The sequence below is a fragment of the Neopsephotus bourkii genome, unplaced genomic scaffold (genome assembly GCF_033783945.1).
Source record: "Neopsephotus bourkii isolate Nb327-2 ecotype Australia unplaced genomic scaffold, CSIRO-AGI_Nbou_v1 NB_1474, whole genome shotgun sequence".
Taxonomy (NCBI): domain Eukaryota; kingdom Metazoa; phylum Chordata; class Aves; order Psittaciformes; family Psittacidae; genus Neopsephotus; species Neopsephotus bourkii.
This window is the reverse complement of record NW_026901950.1, coordinates 481,251-507,797: the sequence shown is the minus strand read 5'-3', so window position 1 is coordinate 507,797 and position 26,547 is coordinate 481,251. Positions and strand designations below refer to the sequence as shown.

Sequence of the window (26,547 nt, the reverse complement as noted above, 5' to 3'; positions counted from 1 at the left end):
ATTTCACAGCACCAGTACTACACACATACTAAGCAGGCACTGATCTAGTGGAAGGTGTCCCTGTCCGTGGCAGGGGGGCTGGAAGTAGATGACCTTTAAGGTCCCTTCCAACCCAAGCCATTCTAGGTTTCTAAATAAACCTTTTGATATCAGGGAATATAGACTCACAAGCCCAGGGGTAGCATATGTACATTGCTGCAGTACTTCCCCACCCCCAGACACATGTAATTAGAGATTATATCTCAGGTGTATAGAGAGGGAAATAGTGGGGATGATATGCTAAACCTCTGTCTGTCACATCTGGAAGAAAAGGGGTTATTTCCTTTACTCTTGGGAGTCAATCAAGATAAGCAGGGACTGCATCTGGTTTCACCTAAGCTGAATGTCAAACACACATTTTTCCTGTTTCTTTGGTTTTGGTTTGTTTTTAAGGTTTTACCTGTGTCCACATGGCCTGAGTTCTGTGTCTGCTACCTCATCACAGCAAAGCGTGCAGCAGTTCTCTCGGATACTCACTTGCTTCAACAAAGCCAGACGCCTGTGTCTGAAGGAGACACACACACACACCCCACACCCCCCCCATTAGTTTGACTCAAAACAATAAATCCACACTTATTCTGACTGTGCTACTAAACACTACTGCTGATAAACATCAATTGTAACTTTCCCCCAGAAAAGCTTTATACACCCAGAGATGTTCGAAACAGTCTTCAACTCCCTATTCTGGTGTGTCAGAAGGGGACAAAGAGAGCTGAACACTTAAAATAAATTGTTCTTTGGCATCTGTGTACTTTTAAGAGTTAAGGAAAAAACCCACAAATTAACCACACAAACCAAAATACCAACAAAATTCAGAAACCCTACAATGATGTAAGAGTTTAAAAGAATAGAAATTGAAAAGAAAACTAACAGCCCAGGGTTGCTTAAATGGGAAAAAAATATTGATGAATGGGAAATGGGAAATGGGAAAAAATATTGATGAAATAAGACATTTCAGATGTGAAACACACACATTGCACAATCAGAACTGTTCAATGGCAAGGTGAGTCTCTAACCCAGACTATACCCCAACACTGGACACATTAAATTCTGCACAAGTCTACATGAGTTTAAGTCCTGTGATGGGTAATTTGGGTCCACTCAGGCCCTTGATTTTTATTTTTTTTATTCCCTATCACTTTTAAGATCAATGCTATATTTTAATTTAGGATTGGTTTATAGTTTCCAACCAGTTCAGGTTGTAGGGCAGCAATGATCTTTGTGTAAACAAAGAATAAGTGTCCCACCTTGAAGGGAGTCTTTCAGTGCTATCACATAATAAACAGGCTTTCTCACAGGAGGCCAAGTTTATTTATGAGGCATCAACACGAAATCAGTTTTTCCTGGTTTCTCTCCAGGGGGTTGGGAACTGGATGAAATGTTGTTACACTTCCTTAATTGTAACAATAGATCTATTTTTTTTTAACTGCAAACCTCAGCACCACTCTAGAGGTGATGCTTTAATCCAAGTGGCAAATCTGGGGTACACTGTATGCCAAATTACACTATCTACTGTGGTACACTGCTTGAGTTCCAGTAAGTTATTTCATTACTAATGACCTAAACCAGAAAAGCCATTAGATTTCATTCCTGCCAGAAATTTGGTACGTTAAGGAAGAATATATCCAAACCTGTTTTTATCTACCTTGATTTATGGTTAGGGAAAGTACTTCTAAATTTGAATAACCTTTGTCAGCGCTGTCATTCACAGAGACATTTTCATCTGGATCAGAAAAGGACAACCTAGAGACTTCCAGTCATTCAGTATCTCTATGCTGCCAACATCATGAATTAGGTCAATTTTAAATAAGGCATCTTTTTTTAATTAGGACTATACCTCCTTGACCAACCTAATAGTTCTTTAGACAGCAAGAAGCACTTTCACTAAGAAGTTTACTATATAGTACTAGATCACTTGAATTTAGCTTTTTTTTTGTGTGTGTGTAATTTAATGGATTTTGGCTGTGTATCTCCTACCCTTCTCATGAAGTTGCAGTGGAGCCTTTTCTAAAGGAGACCTATGGAGGTGTGATGCTGTAAGATTAATGTTGCCAACTACAACATAAAGACTATGCAACTTGGAATTATAAAGACTATGCATTTTATTTCTCCAGATGCAAACACACTCAAACTAGACAGGATTACCTGGGCAAAATGATCTTCTCTTCTGCTGTCAGAAAGGCATAATCATTAAAGGTACTAAACTTCATTGATGGTGGGTACTTGAAAGGTTTTGCCCCGAAGTTGAACTCGCATTGTTGATAGGACATGAAACTAGCTGCGGCAAAAAAGCCAGATCTGCAATATGAGGAACAGACATTTTAGAATAACAAACAGTAAGAGAGCTTTCCAGACATGTTACTACTATTACCAGACAAAAAATATACCATGAAACAAAGTATCCTGGGTTCAGCAGCAGCATTTTTCTCCTTCTTAGTAGCTGATGCAGTGCTGTGTTTCTGACTTTCAGCCTGGGACCAACGCTGGTAACACCTGCGTTTTCAGTTGTTGCTCAGTAATGTTTACTCTGATCAAGGACTTTTTGAGTCTCATGCTCTGCCAGGTAGGAGGGGAAGCCAGGAGGGAGCAGAAAGAGGACACCTGACCAAAACTAGCCAAAGGGGTATTCCATACCACAGCATGTCATGCCCCGTATATAAACCAGGGGGAGTTACCTGGAAGGGCTAGATCGCTGCTCAGGTCGTGTTGGGTATCAGTCAGCAGGTGGTGAGCAGTTGTATTCTGTTCCCTTGTTATTTCCCTTATCTTTATTATTATTGGTGGTAGCAGTATTGATTTGATGTTATACATCAGTTACTGGACTGTTCTTACTTCACCCATGGGAGTTACATTCTTTCCATTCTCCCCTCCATCCCTTTGGGAGCAGGGGGAGAAAGAAGGGCAGGCAGTGAGCGAGCAGCTGCGTGGTTCTGAATTACTGGCTGGGCTTGAACCATGACAAAGACACAAGTTCCTTCAACAGGCAGTGCTACAGCTAATTGCCAGAAAAGCCTCTAACATACCCAGTTACAGCTGCACATGTTCACTTTATTTAGTTCTCAGCTTCTGAATTTACTATCAGAGTTTAGCTGAATTTACTCTGAGTCAGCCAGTAAAGGCTGCTTACTCTACAGTTAGCATTAGTCACACTAAGAGCAGACACATCCATTTGAACAGCCTGCAACCCGATCCTCTTTACACTGATCAGCTCAGATATTTCCTCCAGCACTGGACAGAAGTAGTTTTCTTCCAAACAACTGCTGTTTAGCAGAGCTGTGAGGAGCAGTACCAGCTGCAAGGGACACCTCCATATCCACCACTCCCTCTGCTTTATCTGAGTGGGCAGGAACCTGGAGAGCTCGGAACGCTCACACACTTGTGTGCGACTTGCACAGGATGAATCCAGGTCTGACCACTCTTAGCACAATGCCCATATGGTCCTCCTTGTCCTTGAAGGATTACCTCAGGACAGCCATCTTTTCTTCACAGCCACCTTGTAAAACACCACAACTATCACCTCTTTCAGTTTTATTTACTGAAAGGGCCCAAGTTCAGTAATACCTTAAGTTCTAATCAAGTAACAGAATCTGTTGAGTGTATAAATGACATAATCCACATGAAGAACTGCAAGCTGAATAGATAGATATTCTGCAACTCTTTAAGCCGAACTATTCTTTGCTTGCGTCTCGTACTTAATTTTAGGGAGAAAACATGAATGAAATTATTAGCTCAGTGGTATTACTTTACGTAGTACTGTAATGCTTATTTAAGCTACACAAGAAGCTTCTTTCTCAAGTATTACACCAACTTATCTTTTCAGAACTAAAAGGCTGAACTTTTCCATGAGTGTCAGGAGTTGGCCATGTGTTAATTTTAACAGAGCTGTCAAAATAAGCCTAACACCTTTCTGTAATGATACCAACAGACATCTTCCTATGAATATTCAATATGTTACTGCAGGAACTGGTCTCAGTGAGCAGCAGTAAGTAAACAGACATTCTTCAGCACTTGCAGGACTGAGGCTTTTTATATATAAAAAATATATATATATATATATTTTTTTTTAAGATAAAAAATTCCTCAAGGACTACTAGAAATACACTCATCTTTGCTACAACTACATTCTATTTCAGTGCTGTGCTAGCTTGACAGTAGAAAACATCAAGTTGAGCCTACCTTTGGAAAGTTCAAAGTATTTACTTTGGACCCTGAAACCCACCTGTAAAATTATATCCTTCTCACTGATTTCTAAGCAACTTTCAATTGGGAAACTTGTTTAATGATGGCTTCAAGTAAGCAAATATGAATGTACATCTGAAATGGGAAACACTTCATGTAATTAAAACAATTATTGTGCAGGTCACTGTCCTTCCAAGTGAGCATATACTTACATAGCAGATGAAAATACTTGCTTCTCAGCAGGAAGTTGGTTTCCATTTAAATAGAAGATCATTTGCTTTTCGTGCAAGTCTAGTAGAAATCCTATTGTGTCTCCTTACATGCAAAGCAAAGAAAGATTTCAGTTGTTAAATGCCAACAGCTGGAACAGTTATTAAGTATCACATATCTCACTATGAGTTATCTTACTTAAAAGGAATTGTTTGCAAAAGTATATGGGAAGAAACACTGACAGAAGAAGATAGATAGATAAAACCAGGAGAAAATAATAAAAAAATGAACATATTTTAGTCTGCCTGAGCATTGATACTACACAGTTGTAGAAGTATTGCAGGGTATTTGCCAAAGCTGGAAAAAAGCTGCACTCTGTCTCTCCCTGGCTGTTTACACCTGTTGAAAATATCCTCGTAACACCTTCTTGTCAAAATCTAAGTTTCTAATATGCTTGTGCTATTTAAGAGGTGTTTTAATTTGGCTATCCTTGGGAGAAGTTTTTAATAGGAGGCAGCACAGTTCACACAAGCATGGCATGCAGACTCCTACCAAGATATTAAAGCTGAGATCAAGAACAGAACTTTGCTGTCCAAGTAGTTATCCAAGAATTTAAAGTAAGCAAGACAGTGCAACACCTCCTTAAAACAAACAAAAGTCTAATTCCGAGATAAGGATTTGGGGTTTTTTTTTTCCCTTCTTTAAAATAACCCTTTCAACCCAGAAAGGAAGATTTCAACCCTATTTTGTAGGACTACAAACATCTGGACAGAAGCCTTATCATTAAATGTCCATTCAGCAATGTCAGTTGGTGCTATGATTTGTACTCTGCCCATAAAAAAAAACCCAAAACATTTAACCAACAGGTTCTATTTAAACAGACTGTGGAGCAAGAGCGTGGTGCCTACTTTGTACATTTAAACAACTGCAAATACTAGTAGAGGCACAATAATTATTAAGCTTTTGGTATCATCAGGATTAGGCAGTAACTGCTCTGTTTGCACCTATTAACAAACTGCTTTTTAGACACCTGCACATCCTGTGCAGCAATCCAGCTAGGATCTACAGCAGAATATGGACTGAATACCTTCTTTCCAACAGGGATGGGAATGTGGTTTACTTCTGGCATTATACCAAATCAGCTGCCGGCAGCCATCGTAGGCACAGGAGTATTCATCGTCCCCAATGCCATAACCTTCCTTCAGAAAAAAAGTAAAGCATTTCAATCTGCAGGCAGTCCTCACACAGAAGGGGTTAAGTGTATTTTTATTTAGCTACACTACTCATCCAGAGCAGGAAGGATTCTCCCACCTACATAAAGACAATTCTTTCCACCTAGTCTTAAGCTTCATTTTCACATCAAAAGGAACTTGTTGGGGTGAGGAGCAGGGAGGAAGGGGGCATTGTCTCCTAAGTGTTTTTCATTATCTGAGCTCAAATCAGTCATGTTTATTAAAATATTTAGAAATCGGAAGACTAGTACCCAAATAGCTAGGTTCGCTTTTTGCATCTTAAAAACTCAAACAGAACCGTAACCACACTCTTAACCTTGAAATCCCACTACCAGACCTGTATTACCTTCCTGCCCAAGATACTCCAGTGCCACCAGAATGTACAGCACACAGAGAACAAACCCACTGTCCCTTCACTGATCTGTTGCGTATTGTGTGTAGCTCTTTCAGTGCCAGCCTCCCTCATTTTGTGGAGAAGTTATCGAGTAATAGTGCCAAAGTCTGAGACAAATGCAGAACTAAAAGTTTCAGAGTGGGAGAAGAATCTGTCATGTAGGAAAACCCAAACATGCAACCCAAAACCACTATGGAAGATAATTTCCTCGTGCTCAGCATGGTTTGTCTGGAGCGCAAATATTAGAAAGTTTACACAAGCCTCCAATGTCCCAAATTAAAGCTAAGCCTAGCTAATGGGTGTTTACTGTCATATTTAGGACTAGTCTTTTTGTTACACATGCTGTAAAGAAAGAGCATATGGCTAGTCTGATGACTGTATGTACAACATACCCAGAAGATAATATCCTGTATTTCAGGTAGACACCAAATGAGTTTAAACAACAGCATTTAGCCAACAAGCTGTAGCAAGAGAAAAATCCTGCTAAGATTGACACTTTCTGTTTTCATACCCTGTACAGGAAGCACAGACAGAAAAATGCATCTACAGCAAGCTCCTTACCAGTAAGTGGGAAAAATCTTTTAAGCCTCTTAGCAGTCTAAAGCAAACACATAGCCTTTTATTTCAGTTTCCATTACACTGAACATCTACAATGCCTGTGCTCAGGGCAGGTTCGTATGAAGCTGCTAGGAATGCAGGACTGGATTGTGGATGTGATGTACATGTCATACACCAGTAGAGAACAATGCTATTTACATGAATAACTAGGAGAGATGGAGCAAGACAACTGAACTCACAGTAAGACTGAAGTTAAATGGTGAGAAAAGCTACTCTATCATTCCTTGGGTTTCTTCCCACTGGTGTTTGTTTCATGTCCATGATGCATTTCTCTTATATACCCCCACCATCAGTATTTACTCACATGTATCTTTTAGCCTATCTTCATATTAGCCATATTAGCATTTGACCCAGCTATATAGAATGACTTTTGCTATAATAACCAGACATGAGCAGTTATTAACTGCTTATCTCTACATTAAATATATAATTCTTCTCCTAAATTAAATTCCACATAGGAATAGAAAGCCATGCAACTACAACAATAAAGGGCCACAGGTACATTTCTTACTCAAGCTCAGCCAGTAGTAATGCCAACTTAAAGTCCCAGCACTGTATTTCCACTGTGCTCAGTGGTGGCAGACTGGCCATACTCACTTTCTGTACTACAATTCTACCTTGCACTTGATTGAACTTCCATTAAAGTTCGGAAGGCTGATCATAGGGGAAGTCCTCCCTAAGCTGAAGCAGAAAAGTTTTTTGGGTAGCAGTCATTACACTTTCTTAGTATTACAGAAATACTGAAATAAATTATGCTACAGCATACTGAGTTTACAACAGGCATACAGAGTTACCACGAAGACTTAAGAAAAAAGTCCTAGTTACATCTCTACTAACAGTTAAGATTATTCTTTGACTACAGGCTTGGACTTTCATGTGCACATAGCACATTTTGCTTTAATGCTAGTAAGTACTTGATTTTAGAAGTCAGTAAAATAAGTAAAATAGTAAGTAATAGCAAAATAAATAATAAAATAAAAGTAAGTAAATAAAGTAAATAAATAAATGTAAAATAGCAGTAAGTAAAATAGTAGGAAGAATACTTAGAATAAGATACTAAGTTATCTGGATGAGAGGAAGACGAAAGCAAACTATAAATATTGTGTACTTATGCTGTATTATCAGAATAAAAGCAAGAAGGGTTTCATCTTTTCTTAATCCTTATTTTCTTAAAAAAAAAAAAAAAAAAAAGAAAAAAGCTGTCACAGCCAAACCGTACCATATTGCTGTAACCAACAGATCCAATGATACCATGCACTGAAATCATGATTTCCCTTGTGTTAAAGAGGGTAATCAAATGGCTGCTTGGTGACCTGTGTAAGGCAAAGCATGTGGTAATCTGCTGTTTCCGCGTCAGTAATGGTTTACTTCCAAAGACAAAGGACAGCAACAACCACTTATCTAAAGACTTTCCAAGAGACTAAGCCACAAGAAATAATTTTCCTGAAGCTTCCAGACAACAGCAAGTAACATGTTGCCACTGCTAGCAGCTATGTGCGACTTGCATGAACAGTTTCAGTCTGTCAGTGAAAACATAGCCTTCTCTTATACCGCTGTGTTCAGCAAAAGAAAGCTTCATAAAAGTACAAAAATATCAAAGGAAATGCACAAATGCTCCGTACTGCCACAGAATAACCATAGCTATGCTCCTAAGTGTAAATAGAAAAATACAGAAGTTATATCATCAGCTAGACAACATTATGTGTACTCACATGATTGAGAAATTTGCTGTCTCTGGTAGCCCATCCTATCTGCATCACTCCTGAAGTGATAACTGTAACTTCATAGTACCAAACTCCAGAATCGACGCAGAATGTACATCTAACGCTTTCAAAGGATGAGGCATCACATCGAGCCTACCAAAACCAAACCAAAAAATTAAGTTTCTACAAAATTAGCATTCAAACAAGCCCCTTTCTCTCTGGAATAGGTTTCTTGCATATAAAAATACATCAACATAATCTTAGAGGCATTTCAGACAGAAGGCGATCTCTCTTTATAGCAATCATTGTCACAAATTCATGAATAGGCAAAACTGAAAATTGTTCAGTGGTAAACCACAAAGGAAATAAAAAAATAAAATAAAAAAAAAAGTAGAAAGTTGACAGAGTCCATTTAAAGACTAAGCCAGGACAGGAAGACCCAGTTCACTGGTTGTTAGCTGACTGCTGGTATGAAAGACAAAGAGGTATTGAATGTTAATGCACGAAGATCCACGTGTAAGTAGTCAAACAAGTTCTTAGAAAAAGGTGGGGGCAGGTGGAAGGAAAACACCGACTTGTGGCTGAGACAAAACTCCTGCTGCTATGGGCTTTTCAAGACTAAACAGGACAAACAACAGGAACTGTATTTTATGAATAATTTTAATCAAAATGCATGAAAAGCCAGCTGTCTCTTCAGCATCCTTGGAGAGGGACTTTGTACAAGGGCCTCTACTGACAGGACAACGGGGAATAACTTTAACCTGATAGAGGGGAGACTGAGGACAGATCTTAGGAAGAAGTTCTTCCCTGTGAGGGTGCTGAGGCCCTGGCACAGATTGCCCAGAGAAGCCATGGCTGCCCCATCCCTGGCAGTTTTCAAGGCCAGGTTGAATAGGGCTTGGAGCAACCTGGTCTAGCAGAAGGTGTCCCTGCCAACGGCAGGGAACTGGGTGAGCATTAAGCTCCCTTGCAACCGAAACCAGTCTGGGATTCTAGGATCGTCCTCACTCTTACAAAGTTTTGGGGCACGGATACAGGTGTTACTTTAGTGCGAACATTTCTCCAGCTGAGATCAGTGTAGCAATGTTAGGACCATCTGACAAAGCAAAGGTTCTAAACAAAGCAAAGGTTCTAAACAAAGCAAAGGTTCTAAACAAAGCTAGCAGTGAATTTTAATTCATTCCAGAAAATAACAGGAGCAAATAGCAATCAAAAAGAGTTCAAAACTGCCTTTTTCTTCAGGCTCCTTTTTAGCTTGGAATCATGAAAATATATCCTACCTCTAATCCATGTGGAGAGATCTTCAGGTATTCACTGACATCATTACTGTTCAGCATAGCCCTAATGCTGGTCAAGTCAACTTTCTCATACGTAAACTGCCTGCCTTCTTTTAAAACTGCAAAAGAAGGCTTGTTTTAATCACAGCTGCAGCAATCCTTTATTTCAATTATTTCACATGTGGGCAATCAATCTCTCTAGGATCCAGTTAATTTTTAGCATATCTGAATGAGATATTGACATTTTGCCAACATGAAAACAGCATCGCTTCCAAAAAACTGCATGCTAAATATCCTCTAAACATGAGTGTACGACCTAGACCTCTGACTAGAGTTCCTACTGTCAGGGAACACACAGGCAGCTGTAAGGCATCAAAGTTCGTACCAAGGAGCCACTGCTTTAGGATTTATAATTGTATTTGTATATTCAGCCAGAGTTCAGGCACAGTTCTTCTGATTCACCACAGCAGACAAGATTTTGGCCATGAGGAAGGACAGGAAAGGGAAAACAAGAAACCTGAACTGAGCCAAATCAGCTCTTTCTCCCTGTATACCCTTTTCACATGGAAGTATCAGGAAGTATTTATCTTGCCAGGTGTCAAGTTCCTGACACAGGCACAGTAAGATCTCAGGTTTGTAAACTAAGACACTTCAGATGTCCCAAGCTTGCTACACACTTAACACTGGTATTTACTAAATACAGCTGACGCTGGCCTTCTATAAGTTAGCTAAAGACCAGCAAGACTTTTTACTCAAATTTACCCAAAAGGCATTAGAACCTACAAGGTCTAACAGAGTTGCACCCCACAAATTACAACTAAACAAACAAATATGATCATTATTCGTCATCCTAAAGGGCAGATCTCATCAAGTGCTTTCTCAAACACTTTTTCACTTTTGATCACAAGACTGTATCTTTACTTTAAGTCTTTAATAATTCTTTGAGACTGCACTGCTGGGGTGTGATCACACTAGTGACAGTCACCAGGACATCAGTAATCCTGCCATTCCAGAGAGAGAGCTGCACTACTTAGCTATTCAGCACATCTGCTGACGCATGGGTTACAGAAAATATGGTGCAAAGAAGAATTTTCATTGCAGCTTCAACCTGCAGAGTTCAAACCACTTCCTTACACGAAAATTTTCCTTGCTAAAATTTCCTTTCTATGCAATTACACTGGATTTATTTGCCCACCTCCCTACCCCCTTTCTTTTTTTTTCCCTTTTGAAGGAGAGTGGTTACAAATGCAATCAGGTGTATTTACAGTAAGTGCTTATACAGAACAAACACAAAAGTAATCCTCCATCTCTTTGGAGAAGTGATTAATATTAAATTAATCCATCCCTTTCTTATACTTACACAGATTGTCTAAACTCCACTGTGCACAGAACCCAACCTGGCGTTTTAAATAGTCTGGATTATCTGCCCATTTCTCAAGCAGGATCAGTTGGTCACTAATACAGGATTGAGAAACTGTCATTTTATTTTCACCTGCAATGACAGCAAAAAGAATAAATGCTATAAACTGGTGACAAGTTCAGTTAAAACCAGCAAAATTCTGCAAATGCAGTAGAACCCCCCCCTTTAAACCTCAGTATTATAAACATCATGCAGTTCTTTCACCAAGCAGACACAAATTAACTTTGCATTCAGATATACAACTCTTCAGCAGAGAGCTGCATCAAGAGACTATTATATCACAGCTGTTCTCCATCTCTCTGACATTTATTTCCTTTCAAATAACAAAGGTCTGATGTCCTAAGTCTTTATGCAGCAATTTCTAAGCTGAGAATGACTGAGTTTCCACAAATCTCTTAATGGTTTGTGGATGGGGTGTCATTAAAGCAGTAAGTATTTTTTCATGCCTACAAGTACCTGTTCTCCACCTGTAATAGATTTATTTCAGTGACAAAGGCCTCATGGCCTAAGTCCTTCTATAGCAACTTCCAACTGGAAAGTATTGCACTGAGTTTCAGCAAATATCTCAAGAGTCTGCATAGGTAGAGGGATGTCACTAAAGCAATCACTATTTCTTGTCTGTAAAGGGACAAACATTTCTCTTCCATGTTTGTGTTCACACCAACCCAGCCTCTCATGCTCCCAAGTGACAATTACACAGTAGAAGCCATAGTATGGCTGTTATGAGCAGTTTCAGGCTAATACTTACTTGTTTGTGCAAACTTCTCCAGTGCTATTAGTGCAAAAAGCATCACTGTCGGATGGGACTGGAAGTTCTAAACATGGGCAGGAAGAAAAGTTATTTAATAAATACCCAGCACAGATGGGTAGGAGAACCTGTTAGTCTGTCACAGAATGCTTTAGGTTGAATGGGAGCTCCACAGCTCCTTTGGTTCAGCCTCCGGTGGAGAGCTGGTTTGAGATCAGGCTGCTCAGTACCTTGTCCTGTTAAATTCTAATTATCTCCAAGGCTGGAGATCCTAGGGACTCTCTGGAATCTCAACTTCCTGTAACATATATAACCAGTATTTACTACATATGACCCTAACTTTTCACAATAACAACAACAAAATGCATTATAATTGCTATGTAGGATACATACAGAAAGATGGAAGACGCTTACCAGGCTCTGAAGTAAATATTCCAATATGCCTGGGCTGAGTAAGCCTATGCTCGCAGGACCTACAAGAACATTAAAAGTTAAACACATCCATGGGAACTACTCTTCATGGAGCAGATCTTTTAAACATAAGACAAAAATTAAAGAACTTTTCACCAAAGCAGAACTATAATGTAGCATCATTGAATGGCTTGTGTTAGAACAGACCTTAAAGCTCATCCAATTCCAACATCCAAGGTGTCCAAGGCAGGGACACCTTCCACTAGACCAAATTGCTCCAAGCCCTGTCCAACCTGGCCTCGAACACTGCCAGGGATGGGGCAGTCACAGCTTCTCTGGGCAACCTTGCCCAGCACCTCACCATCCTCACCTCCTGCTGTCTAATCTCCATCTCCCCTCTCTCAGGTTAAAGCCATTGTCCCTCATCCTGTCCCTAAAAGTCTAAAGTCCCTCTCCGGGTTTCTTGTAGCCCCTTTAGGCACTGGAGTTGCTCTAAGGTCTCCTTGGAGCCTTATCTTCTCCGGGCTGAACAAGCCCAGCTCTCAGCCTGTCTCCAGAGGAGAGATGCTTCAGCCCTCGCAGCATTCTTGTGGCCTTCTCTGGACTCACTTGAGCAGGTCCAAGTCCCGGTGTAGAACAATCATCATTGTTTCCAGTCAAATATTTGGTATACATTTAATTACACAGCTACTGGCAAATTACAAACATATTCAGTTTACCTGCTGTAAATGGGCAGAGTTCTATCCATACTTCTGAGATTTTAAATAAAGACTCCACCAGCCTCTGCTTAGTATTTTCATGCTCATTACTTTTCAAAAAAGACTGGCTCCCTTTTACTTCCAGAATCAACATATAAAGACCAGCTCTGTTGATCAGTAGTCCAAAATAAGTAAAACCGAGCATCTAATGTAGCGTACCTGACAGTTAACTTGCAGCAGCACCATAGCAAACAACCAATTAAAAAAAGAAAAAACCCAACCCTGAAATACTGTCTGCTTTATCAAGAGAAGTACAAGGGAATCCAACTCTGATATCTATGAATTCAAACAAACTGCAGTGGGTTCCAACACAGCATTAACTGATTTGCTGCCTGAGCTGATACATAAAGATCTCTGTCCACTAAGATGAAAGTAGAGACAGTATCTCATTTTGATTTAGTACAGGGTAGAAATATTATTGTACTTTTTGACTTAGTATAGGGTAGAAGTATTATTGTACTATTTGACTTAGTGTAGGGTAGAAGTTTTATTGTACGAAAAAGCTTCCTGCCCAATTTCTTTACTTTTTTTTGACAGAAATACTGTATTTTTCTAATAACCAGTAGGTAATACCAGAAAACCACTTCTGCTCCTTTTCCTGTCAACTTTCAGAAAAGAAGCAAAAAACTAGACAGAAACCCAACCATCAGTGGGAAGGAAACTTAATCATTAGTTTCCAGCAGGGTACTAGAAATGGCAGGGAATAAAACTTTTTTCTATACAAGGAGACACCTTTAAATAGAATACCAGCAATTTTCTTTCAAGTAACATAGATGAGAAAATCTTTACTGTGACCTACAATAGAGCAATACATATTTAGCAGGAAAAAAAAAACAAAACCAACAAAACAAAGAAAAACAATTGTATTTTTTGTTTCTCTATAGCTTAGAAGTCTACTAATTTGATACTTCTGTCTACTGGCAAAACAACTACTTGTCCTCAGTAATTCATGCACAGCCAGAGTATCTACACAGAAGAGACTGGTAACCAGCGCTGAAGCAATATACCATAAATAAACACCAATCCACCATTACTAACTATGCATCAGAACAATTTGAGCTTTTTAAGCATGTGGGATTGTGAATAGCTCATTCAAACCCAAGCTAGGGAGCACTCAGTGTTTTAATCACACAGCAGATTGTCACATGAGGTCTCCCCTCAATGTAAAACATTATTCAGTTCTAAGCCAACGTTTCTGAACTCGTTTGCAGCATGGGTGCTACAGCAGACAGTGCCTCTGTAAGCTAAGTGCAAGTTTCCTGAAGAATCCCACTGCTTTACCTGCTAACTTCTCTGCTAAGCAGCCCAGCACGGCCGTTGTATTCCGGTGTCTGGCAGGTTGACAAGCATCCTGGGAAGCAGCAGCTCCACTTAAGTTTAATATTTCAGTTAACCTCTGTAATGCATCCTGAAAAAGAAAAATCAGAACTCTCATCATCACTGACAAATAGAGCTTTCCTCCCAACTCAATACAGTACAACCAATTATTCTTATACTGTATTACTAAAGTCAGCATCACATCACGGACAGCATAGGATGGTTATCTTTAAACATAAGAAAATAATAAAGACCGAATGGGAAGAAAGGTTCAACATAACTTTACAGTCACTACCAGGTTGGTAGTCAGTGTGATCAACAGTTCTGGACACTCTGGACATAGACAACTGACCTACCTATATCAAGAACTAGACTAGTAGACAAAGGCAAACTATCAACCAGCACATGTGGCACACCATCTATTGTTTCCAGTGCCCTAAAACTCACACCCTTTCCAAGCTAAAACAGCAGTTTTAGACTACAGAATTCAGGACTGAAGATACAATCTCCCCACAAAAGAGCCCACAATCCCCATCATAAATTTAGGAAGCTGTCAGCTTTGCAGGATGTCATAAATGGTATTCTTGAGAGCATAAATGGCTTTCTGCAGTCACACTGATTTAGTAAGTCACCACTGAGGGTAATAAATCTAAAACACCATGCTTTGACTTGCTTAATTCAGGCAGTATGGTATGGATAAGGTTCAAGATACAGATCTATAAAATACCCTGTTTTCAGAGTAATTAGGGGTTAATCTAGAGCCAGAACAAGTTCTCCACAGGGAGAACCCCCACCCCCAAAGTTACAAATGCCTCTCAACTTTCCAGACTTCATGAAAGTTTCAGCTAATTCAGACTGAAATTGCATAATCTGAGGCTAAGATCTAATTAAAATAGAATAACTGCTCATATTGAAGTCATCAGCAGGCCATTTGGAGAAAAATGAGTACTGCTCAAGTTGAATATGTATGCGGTTTTTGAATTGTGTGCTGAGCCACACTCAAATCAGTTTTCTGTGTTAGGGCCTGAAGTTTGTAGAGAGATTACATTGAAAAGCAGTTCTGTTTCCAAAGGAAAAGACACAAATCCAGAACTGATGAACAGGACTGACACTACATGGAAGGAACAGAGAAAGGACGACTGAGCCACAAGCCTGGGATGGAAAAGCCTCACTAAAATTAGATTCTCAACATACTGATACTGCTTTTAGCCACTACTAGAAATGTCACAGAGAGCAACTCCTTTGAGTTAAACAAAGACTTTATAGAATAAACAGTTTACTACACTGCCATTTTAACTTTATGGACTTCATAGCCTACAATAACAGAAAATTAAATACAACTTGCTCCTGCTCTGCAACTGTCACAGAAATGGAGCACTGACTTAAAACCCTTAAGAACAAAATATTTAACTTAACCTGAACAGAAAGAAAACAATCAAACAATCAGCAGCAAACAGTTTACCAGGCTACCAGTGACCAGCAGATCCCACAACTTGTACCATGAAGAGATTCTACAGGAATAAAAAGTTCTGTGTGCCCTAGAAATGGGCAGCTTATTTCAATTGTCTTGTTAAGGTCAACTATTTAAAGGTCAACTCCTTAAAGTTAATAGAAGTCATGTGGCTTTCAAAAACTAAATCATTTGATCCCTAACTACATTGTACAGCTGAACAAAAAATACAAAGCCGCTCTTCATGTGGCACACTCAGTGTCTCCACTGCCTGACTTTTTCAAAGAAGGCAAAATTTCTAGTCATTGCTTTGTTTTCAAAGTCATTTTGCAGTTCATGTGACAGCCATCATACAACGCTTAACTTGATCAGAAGTTTCAGATGGCTCTAGGACATTTGCTAGAGAAAACAATCACTTGAGGTAGTAAAGAGCTTGACTAGCTCTCCAGCCACTCATGCGTTTATGCAAGACAAAGCTACCACCTTCTTATACCCCTAACAATGCCAACAAACTAGAATTGGCAGCATAAGTAGATCCTTAAATGAAAACTACAGTGAGGGCATCATCAGCTTCTGATGAAATTACATCATGACAAGCATACAGGTTCTCTGTATGATCGCCACATTTAAAGGTATTTAGGGACTTGAGCAACCTGGTCTAGTGGAAGGTGTCCCTGCCTATGGCAGGAACTGGACGAGCTTTAAGGTCGCTTCCAATCCAAACCGCTCTGTGACTGTATGATTCAACAGCAGTTAGTATCTTGAGGCCTCCGCTAAAACACCCACAAAAGCGCTGTAAGAACACATAGGGTCACACTCTCATCCAAAAAACAGATCAGTGGTCACTGAAAAAGTACTGAAATTTGCCAAAACTCTAACTAGATATTTCATAGTTAAAAACACCTCACGTGTTTAACTTAACACACACTGGTGTTGCTTTTCTTATGCACAGGGCAAGAACAAATTCAGTAGTGACTTGTAAATGTGCAGCTTTCAGAACTGGAGAACAAAAAGGCAGAACTTGGACTACTTTTATGGCATCTGCATAGCATGCATGCACCATGAGGCAGGAGATGACAGCAAGAAGAACAGCTAAAAACCAAAGGCCTCTTGTTCTTCTCCATGGGCCACATTTCCCCACCATCTTCCCCCCCCAGCCCCCACCCACTCCCCCTCCCAGGTTTCTAGCCTTAAGTGGCAATTATGAACCAAGTTGCCACAAAATACTCCAAATTGCAAGTCACAGCCACTTTCTGAACAGCCCACAGTCTCGCGTCACTGGTGAAACCCTCCCAGGAGCTGTCACGGGTATGACAACCACAAATAACTGAAATTTAGCCACAGATAAATACATCTGCTTTAGACTCACTTTTGTTGGCAGTGGACATTCATCAAGTAGCAGAGTTATAACAGCTGGTCCCAAGGGATCTTCTAATGGAATAACTCTAATTAAAGACTGGACCACTTCCAACCAGCCTTCATCTGTCAAACACAAAACAGAAGTAACACTCAGACTTAACACTGCAATCCTGAAGTGTTCAAAATAAATCTCTGAATATAAATTGAAGAACAACCCAACAGTTTTGGTTGTTTCTTCTTCCGTTGTTTAAACAGAAGTTTAAATTCAAGGCAAAGAGTTTTCAGCAGCTTGGCTACTAGTGAACCCCTCTCTTATTTGGAGAAAAATCTAGCCCAGGCCAGAGCACCTGTGAACTGCCACTGATATTAGGAAGGAACCAGTATGGACAAGCACTTTATTTCACTGCAATACTCAAGAGTTCAGTGTCCAATGTCAACTATTAAGTGTTATATGCTGCATTCCTGATGACAATGAGGAAGTATTTCTTCCAGCCAGAACTGGAGGACTCTTCCCAAGTTCCGTCAAGTGGGAAGACATGGGCCTCTGAGGAACTGCATTAGCTTGTCCCATGCCTGGTGGTCCAAAGAAAATGTGTTTTCCTACAGAACAACTCTCATTGCTTAATGAGTAGACAACAGCTTCTGTTTGCAAGTATACAATAATCCACATATAAGACATTAAACTAACAAAGTAAACATTTGGATTTACAAGAACGTAGTTCCCTTCAAAGTGTCTGCATGTAAGAGTAAGGTTAAAAAGACCTAGTGCTCCCTTCAACAGTGACAAGTAAATATGTGATACACTGGAGTTTTTGTTTGCACATTCCCCTGAAAAACATTTTTCTGAAATGCTGTAATATCTAATCAGGTTGATTAATTTATTATGATCTAGAAATATATTTCCTAAGACTAGTAGCAACTCTACCAAGAGACAAAAATTCACCTAAATCAGAAATTCAGTGGAGCTCTTGAGATGGGAGAACTTCTCCTACTGTGACAAAGTTGAAACAGCCCATGTTGACACAGCTCATACTGCCCGAGAACTTAGGGACAGGGTTGGAACAGCTACATCAATGAAGCAGAGGTAAGGACAGCAAAACCCCAAACAAAAAGTATGTACTATTTGCCTGTATGGGAGCACATGGGTTTAAACCATGTCTACCATATATATCTAGGTTGGCTCCACCTTGCTGCAGATGAAAATGCTTTGTGGCTTATGGTTTAATGCCATTACAAGAAGTTTGTGGACAACCACTGGCTGCTTCTGCAGAGTTCACATGGAAGGTTTAACAGAGTTCAAAGCTAAGGCAAATGCAATGAGCTCAGTGAAGCCTCTGAGGGTAGAACTAGTAGAACTGTATTTTGGATACCACCTCCCTAGAGCTACACCAAGTTTTAACTCACGCTGCTCACATGCATCCATCTTTGCAAAGAAAAGGAGTGTTGTGGCTTTGTTCTTTTGTGGGGTTCTTTGTTTTGGTTTGTTTTTATTTTGTTTGGGTTTTTTTGTTGGTTTGGGTTTTCTTTTTTTGTTTTGTTTGTTTGCTTTGGAATATATTTGGGCATATACGGATGCTGGGGAAGGACTCTTCATTAGGGACTGTAGTGACAGGACAAGGGGTAATGGGTTAAAACTTAAACAGGGGAAGTTTAGACTGGATATAAGGAGGAAATTCTTTCCTGTTAGGGCGGTGAGGCACTGGAATAGGCTGCCCAGGGAGGTTGTGAATGCTCCATCCCTGGCAGTGTTCAAGGCCAGGCTGGACAAGGCCTTGGGTAATATGGTTTAGAGCAAGTTGTCCCTGCCCATGGCAGGGGGGTTGGAACTTGATGAACTTAAGGTCCTTTCCAACCCTACCTATTCTATGATTCTATGATTCTATGAATCACAACTTAAATGCCCAACACAATGCCTTGATACCTGTTTCTGCCATTTCATGCAACGTGATCATTGAATAAGGAGGCTCCTGGTCACTGAAAGAGATATTATACAGGTCAAAATTTATGCACAATTATCAACATAATACACCAAATGATAATACACAGACAGAAAATTACTCCAGTATTTAACAAAAGAAAGTTACATAGGCTGCAGACTGCTAATACCACTTTCAGATCTGAAACACAGATGGGAATGGAGCCTTTATCTGGCTCAAAGTCAACATCTGCATATCTACAATAGCTGATGAATAAAATGGTGATCCATATTTGCATGTTGAAAAGCTGAACATAATCCTTAGGCTAAGTGCTGCTCAGCAGGGTTCCTCAGGGTATGAAGCAAGAAACTGTGTCAGAGGTTGTGAAGTGAGCCAAGAGCAGTGCACAAGGGACATAGCTTAAACATACTTTCCCCCAGAAATTCTCTGCTAAATATATAAATACTAAAAGGGAACAAAACAAAAACCACCCACAAAACTGAAAGGTGAGCCACTTGTGAGGATCACAGACTTCAAACTCAGTAACAAGCTGTAAGAAGTAAGGCAGTTGAATAGAAGCTATTTAACCCAGTCACCTTTCCAACATGAAAACCATAGAGTTCAAACTATATCAGTTCCTGAGGCTCAGTGCTGGACCAAGGACAAGAAGCTATGGCCAGGTCTGTCCATCTGAACATGCACTGCTGCTGGGAGTACCTAAAGCAAGATCTCAAAATCCTATTTAGTACGCGGCAGAGAAATCAGACACTGCAGCATGTCCTAAATGCCTTATTTGGGCACTGCAGATTAACCCCAGGCTTAGAATGATACCTGCCACACTCAATTTCTATCACACAGGCCTGAAATTAAATTGGAAATGTGAAATACAGAATTTTAGAAACTTTCAACACAGATTAATCATGCAGATAATAAAACTACCTACTTTGGAGAGATTAATTAGCAGAGAAAAATCTGTCGTGACTAAAGAGATTCACTGTAAGCACATGTTTTCTGTACCAAGCAAATTAAGACAATCTTGACTATTTCCACAAGACAAGGCTAAAAAGAAGTTTCATAGAATCCCAGACTGGTTTGGATTGGAAGGGACCTTAAAGCTCATCCAGTTCCAACCCCTGCCACAGGCAGGAACACCTTCCACTAGACCAGGTTGCTCCAAGCCCTGTCCAACCTGGCCTTGAACACTGCCAGGGATGGGGCAGCCACAGCTTCTGTGGGCAACCTGCGCCAGTGTCCCACCACCCTTATAGGGAAGAGTTTTGTCCAGATGAGCTCCCTGATTTAGAAACAAAGCAGTCATTCTTGTAATTTCTTAATTTGCAAAGCAGCACTTCATATAAACGCCAAAAATTAGCACTTATCCTTCTGAGGCTAGGAAATTAAACTTCTTTCCTTGTAGAAAACAGGTATCTCTAGACACAAGGGGAAAAATAGCACTTGTCAGAGATGGTTTAGGTCCAAACTTTGAGATTGAAATCTAACAATGAAACTGAAGCAAAGTGGTAACAACTTATTTACACTTCACTTCAGAGTTGTTTCCATGCATTAACTTTGAGTATAGATTTTGGAAAAGAATGTCAGAAGAACGGGTTTGATTTCTGTTCTTTGGACTGCTGCCCTCTGCTTTCCAAGGCTCTACTGTCACACTGAAGCCCGTATTTCCAACCTGCTATTATTTACATAGTTTCACATTAGCCTGGTTTTATTCTTGCACATTTTTTGACATGCAAAGAGATTTGTCAGCTTCCCTACCATTTCCTTCTATTGTAGTGCTTTCAAAACTGAAAACTTAGGTTCTAAGAGGAACAGGTGACAACAGAACATACTTATTCCTACGGTGTTGCACCTACACTGAAAACCAAGACTTCCAGATGTGACTTTTTTCCCCCCAGGCAAGCATTCCTATTAATCTAAGAGGGCTTATCATCAGCTTCAAGTCCAGCAGAACAGCTCCTTAATTTTTTTCACATTTAGAGAGTTTGCCTTATGAACAGACCCCTCCATTATTCATAGCCATAGCTTTCTGTCTTATCTGCAAGAGCTTGTAATACTTAGCTGCATTATAAAACCAGCTGGGGTTTACCAGCTGCCTTAATGCAAACCAAGTGAAACTCATTTTTGAGCTCCCTACATCCAGATATCACTACAAGGAAATGGGTCTAGCAGAGGACTTCTGAGATGGTTGGTGGCTAAAGAACGTGACACAGAAACATAAGCTATGAGAAATAGGTTTGTTCATCCTTAAGGGAGAGTAGTAGAAAGGAGAAGATATCATACTGCTGTCTGCAACTGTGCAATAGGAAAGAGCAGAGTCAGGCTTTTCAGAGTGCACACAGCAGGCATGTGTTAGAATATGCAAAATTCCAGCTTTTAAAACTATTTACTATTTAAGCCATGGGCATGGTCAAACACTAGAACCGGGACCCAAAGATATGGAGGATTCTCTGTATCCTGAAGATGTTCCAGCATTTGACTGGATAAAATGAGCCACCTGCTCCTGCTGCACCTGGGTTTTAAGTGGGAGGCTGGAGTGGATGAGCTTCATGAGGTCCCTTCCAACCCACATGGTTATGGGAGTCTGAAAGTATTTCACTGGAGCTTGTATTAACTAAGAAACACAGCTTCAGAAATTTGTCAGAAACAGGACTCAGGATCAGCAAAATAACTGCTTATTTTCCCTCAGTAGCATAGGAAAGCACTTACAAGATTACAAAACCGATTGCAAGATCCACAGCAACAGGATCAGCTATGCATGAAGTGTTGTGAAACAACTTAAGAAGCTGAACTGAGGGAAAAGCATGCAAGATTAGGGAAGGGCTTTCAAAACAGTTTTACCTTTATGATTTGAAGACAGACCACAAAATAAAACCTGGTTAAAAAACCCAAACCCCTCAGATTTAAATGTTCAGGAAAAAAATAAAATGCTGGTATTTCCATGTAAGGCATTTTACAGCAGGAAGGCAAACTCCTCCTCTGCAGGCACATTCCAAAGTAAAAAGCAGGTGTATGAATCAAGGCTAACATTCTTATCCTCACAGACCTTAAACTCAAACCCCAGCTGTGAAACTAGAACAGTTCTTTTCTTTTCTGCTTTGGCCTTGCAATTCCTAGCCTACACCTAACCCAAAAGATGATGAGCTAATTTATCCCATCATTTAAAAGGTCCTTTTAAAGCTTTGTAGAAAACAATGCAAAACAAACAAAATAGGACTAAACCATAAATATCCCCACACCCTTAACAGATGCTTTGAGCATGTAAAGAACGCTATAGTGGGATCAGGAGTTGAACAGTCACAACATGCAGTCACTTAAAACGAGAGAAAACCTCAGTCTGTTTATACAAGCCAACAAAGATCAAAGCTCTTAGTTTTGCTTAACCATTTTCAAAGAAGTAAATACAGCCTGAAAACAAAAATCTTGCACAACCACCAGTTTTTAGGGCAGAAGTTCCCAAACTCTGGAGTGTTTGTTGCTCCCTAAACTGTGTGTTATCTATGACACATTAGAAACACGGAACACATTCCTCATCCCACCTGGGTGCAGGGTCAGACAGGAACTGTGAGAAAGCTCTCAGCTCTCGGAATAGTCTGTACCTGTACACTTAGGAGCTACTTCTATTACCTAGAAAAGGTGCTCCTCTCCTAAGTCTCCAGATGGAAACACGCGACTGCTTCAGGGAGGGTCAGGTGTAGATCGGTGAGAGGATGGAGCCACAGTTTGAGAGGAGACAAGAACATTTTCATTCATGTTGGATTATTCCTTGAGGAGGTACTTACTTATCTACTAACGTCCGAATTACAGCCAGTGTGTCAAGTACTAGCCCGTCCACATTCTGTTTTTTCCTTCTTGGCTCATGTGGCCCTCGACCCCTCCTGGGTGGACGGACAGGGTCCCTTGGGTGGCTTCTTGCTTCAGGTACATGTACTCTACTGTTCTCCGTTTGCCAACTCCGAGATTCCACGTTGTCTTCTGCTCCACTGTCATCGCGGCAAACACACGAGTTTCCCATATTGCCAGCCCTCAGGGCTCCCAGTAAACAGGGAATGCGGTGCTCTAGAGTCAACAGTAAACCTTGGAAAAGGCTTCTGCTAGCATAGAACACAACCAAAGCAACTACAATCATCTAGAAAGCTTTAAGAGTAATGTTTGTGGGATCCTGAATCGTGATTTTTTTTGCATTATAAGTGTTGTTACCAGCTGGAATGAATGGGAAGTCGCAGACTGTTACAATCAGTTAAAATACACATTGGTCATCCAGAAGGAGGTCTGAAAAAGCAAATCCAAAACAAGAGTCAGTGTTTCTACTTCTAATGAATAGCAAAAGAATTCCTATTTTAGTCAACAGAATCATCCTTGGTGGATAAAGCACCTCAGAAACAAAGTTTGTACCTGAAATCTATTGCAGGGAGGGGGAAAGGAAGGAAAAGGAAGTGCCCTGGGTAAAGTAGCTCTTGCCCACACATTATTTCTTTCTATACTACCTATTATTTCCCATTTGTTCCATAGGTTTTGGATACAGAGGAACAACTTTGTCTAGCACAGTGCCTAGCACACTTTAAATCGAGCACACTGCTACCCTTCAAGTACTAAGTATTACCAAACCAATTTCATTTGTTCTTTATAAAGACATAATGCTTAGGCCACCCAAATAAAGGCTGAACTCTTAAGGGTCTCATTTCTTATCAGGATTATTCAGTATCATTTCCAGAAAGAATCTACAAAATAGCCAAAATTGTGAAGAGCTGCACTTACAGTAATGGCATATCTCAACGAACTGTAGATTTAACAGTGAACTGTTTAGTCCATCTGTGCATAAACATATCTTCTGGAATGTGCCTACATCAACTGGATCCTCAAAGAAGCACCAAGTACTGACCCTGAAATAAACAGGAATTATTGACAACATTTTAATGCCTACAGATCTAATTGGAATTTTGAAAGGGGTGTTTTCCATGCAGGTTTATGCTTGTTCAGATCTTGTGTCAAACCAATCTTCCCTTTTGGGGAACAAAACCTAATTCAATCATTCTTTTGTTCTTTATTCAACTGGTTTGGATCAAATACAGGACCACTAGCAACCAAGATTGTAGGGTCGTCTCTCCAAACCATACACTGAGAATGCTAGTAAGAGCAAGAAGATTCAGACCCCCATTTCATCAGAAGTGATTTTTCAAGCCATAGGGTGTATTTCTATAGATCATTAAAGTTTCACCTAAAATAAAGCCTTACAAAAGACATCATTTCACTACTTAAGCACTTCAGGCATACCAGAATAAATAAGTAACTTTAAGACTAAGCACATGTTATTCTTTTAAGAATCAAGTTTAACCCAATTTAAGGTAGAAGTCATGGTGAATATCCTGTAACAGGTTATTATTATGATACAATCATTAAATAATTCAACAGTACGCATGCGGCACCATAAAGTTAGAAAAAAGACAAAGACCTTTCAAACATGAAAGGCTGACACTGGGACAAGACCATAACAACATTACTTGGGAAGCCAGACACTGGTCATATAAGCAAGTCTCTGGATGTCTAGATGTCACTGGAGAGGACTGCAAGCAAGCTCTCAAGACTCTTCTCTAGTTTGAGGTATGTTATCTTCTTTTAGCACAGTGAAAGGTTCCATATTAAGAAATTAACTGAAGGCTAACCAGGGAAGAAAAAACCCCTCAAGGGATATTAATTGCAAAAAAAATTACAAGATCTGGACAACTTGTTCAAGAAATTCCTAAAGCATGGATCATTAGAAGGGTTCTGGCACCACAACGTGCTTGCCTTACTCTCTTAAACAGCTGGACTACAACAAGTGGTGGTACACAAGGCTCAGGAGTCCTTCCATCTGGGCCAACACAGCTACTGGCTTCATATTCAGCCACTCAAAAGTGCATGTGAGGGAGCCAATACAGATTGTATGGATCTTAAACAGAATTGTGCAAGATCACAACAGGTTCAGATGACTTTGAAAGGTTGGGGGGTACCTGAGAGAGTTATTTTTTAAAAAGGACTAGTTATATTAAACATGAAATATGTCTTCCCAAGCAAAATAATATGCATGGATCTATAAGTCTAGATCCTTTAAGGGCATTTTAGTAACATAATACTAAAATGTAAAACGGTTAGAGATTTAGAATCCAAATTAAGCTGTTCTGTAGCTTACAAAAAATATTAACATAGTGAATCTCTTCTCATCAAAATGAGAAAGGAAAAGCTGTATTTTATGGATTAGCAGTAAGAACCTACCTAAGGAACAAAAACAGACGTAAGACAAGATCAAAACCAGTAAGTGAAACCTAGTTTTTTCTGGTCAACAACTTAAAGCATGAATAAGAACAAGTGGTTCTGGACAACTCACCCTTAGGTTTGTTTGGCTCAGGAACAGATGGGCTTGCTCACACAGAGCTGTAACAGAAGTGGACTGTACTTCAGGGTGCAGATGCAGTTGTATCTGGAAGCAGCATTCTGTAAGCTTTTATGGGGAGCAGTGAGTCATTAGGGCTGACTCTGCTTTCACTTTTAGGAACTACGCTGAAGAGCCCCTGAAGACAGATGGAAAAGAACAAACAATTTACTTGGCAACTGCCTCTAAGGTAGATGTTTTCAACCTCCTCCCTACACCCCCCATGACATCAAGCCATGCTGTTATTTTCAGCTACATTCAGCCTTAGAGGATAAATGCTCCTGAGGCTTCAAAAAAGTTTGCCACCTACTAGCTTTAGGACTAGCCACAGCTACAGAAAAACATAATCTGTTTTTACAGCCTTGGTACTCCAGACACCACAGCACCAAGTGCACAGCAGTGACCAACTCCTCACCTCAAATTACTACTTACAAGAAGAAGAGGAGCAAAACAGTATCTGCTCCAGGTCACCCTCAAGCAGGGACAGCAGAACATAAAAGCAAGTAGACTATAAAAGCTGATTAGATGAAGGGGAAGAGAGAAACGACAGGATAAACTTCCCTTATTTAGTAGAAACTGAGCTTGACAGCACTCCCTTGGCTGGTGCTTACCATCATGTACAAGGAGTTAATTGTCAAGTGTCAGACAAACTGGGAGGCTCAGTAATCAGGAACAAAAGGTAGAAGGCTGAGAGAGCTGGGCTGGTTCAGCATGGAGAACAGAAGACTCCAAGAAGACCTTAAAGCAGCTTCCAGTGCCTAAAGAGGCTACAAGAAACCCGGAGGGCAGGTTTTGGACAAGGGCCTGTAGGGATAGGACAAGGGGGAATGGCTTCAACCTGACAGAGGGCAGACTGAGATGAGATCTTAGGCAGAAGTTCTTCCCTGTGAGGGTGCTGAGGCCCTGGCACAGGGTGCCCAGAGAAGCTGTGGCTGCCCCACCTCTGGCAGTGCTCAATGCCAGGTTGAACAGGGCTTGAAGGAACCTGGTCTGGTGGGAGGTATTCCTCCCAGTCTGTGATTCTATGAAGAAAAGACTGCTACAGATCTGCCTTGCAAACGAGCAACACAATACCAACGTGTGAGGAGAGGTTCC

General features: G+C 40.2%; 1 protein-coding gene across 4 annotated transcripts in view; it reads right to left on the bottom strand.

Moving 5' to 3' along the window:
* The window catches only part of RSPRY1 (ring finger and SPRY domain containing 1), a 28,141-nt gene extending 2,119 nt beyond the window's left edge, over positions 1–26,022 (bottom strand). Inside the window, exons 1-15 of one of the 4 annotated variants that reach the window (XM_061369103.1) lie at positions 25,408–25,582; positions 23,802–23,926; positions 22,826–23,315; positions 19,037–19,089; positions 17,126–17,238; positions 14,271–14,397; positions 12,235–12,293; positions 11,821–11,887; positions 11,013–11,144; positions 9,656–9,771; positions 8,385–8,528; positions 5,516–5,627; positions 4,431–4,533; positions 2,185–2,337; positions 440–544 (exon numbers count right to left, since the gene is read on the bottom strand). In XM_061369103.1, coding sequence (XP_061225087.1) covers positions 440–544; positions 2,185–2,337; positions 4,431–4,533; positions 5,516–5,627; positions 8,385–8,528; positions 9,656–9,771; positions 11,013–11,144; positions 11,821–11,887; positions 12,235–12,293; positions 14,271–14,397; positions 17,126–17,238; positions 19,037–19,089; positions 22,826–23,172 — 1,631 coding nt within the window. In that variant the 5' untranslated portion in view covers positions 23,173–23,315; positions 23,802–23,926; positions 25,408–25,582. Of the gene's footprint in view, positions 1–439; positions 545–2,184; positions 2,338–4,258; positions 4,354–4,430; positions 4,534–5,515; positions 5,628–8,384; positions 8,529–9,655; positions 9,772–11,012; positions 11,145–11,820; positions 11,888–12,234; positions 12,294–14,270; positions 14,398–17,125; positions 17,239–19,036; positions 19,090–22,821; positions 23,316–23,801; positions 23,927–25,407 lie in introns of those variants that run through there. The other 3 variants (XM_061369105.1, XM_061369104.1, XM_061369106.1) reach the window with 3 other exon arrangements.
* Between the last annotated feature and the right edge of the window lie 525 nt (positions 26,023–26,547).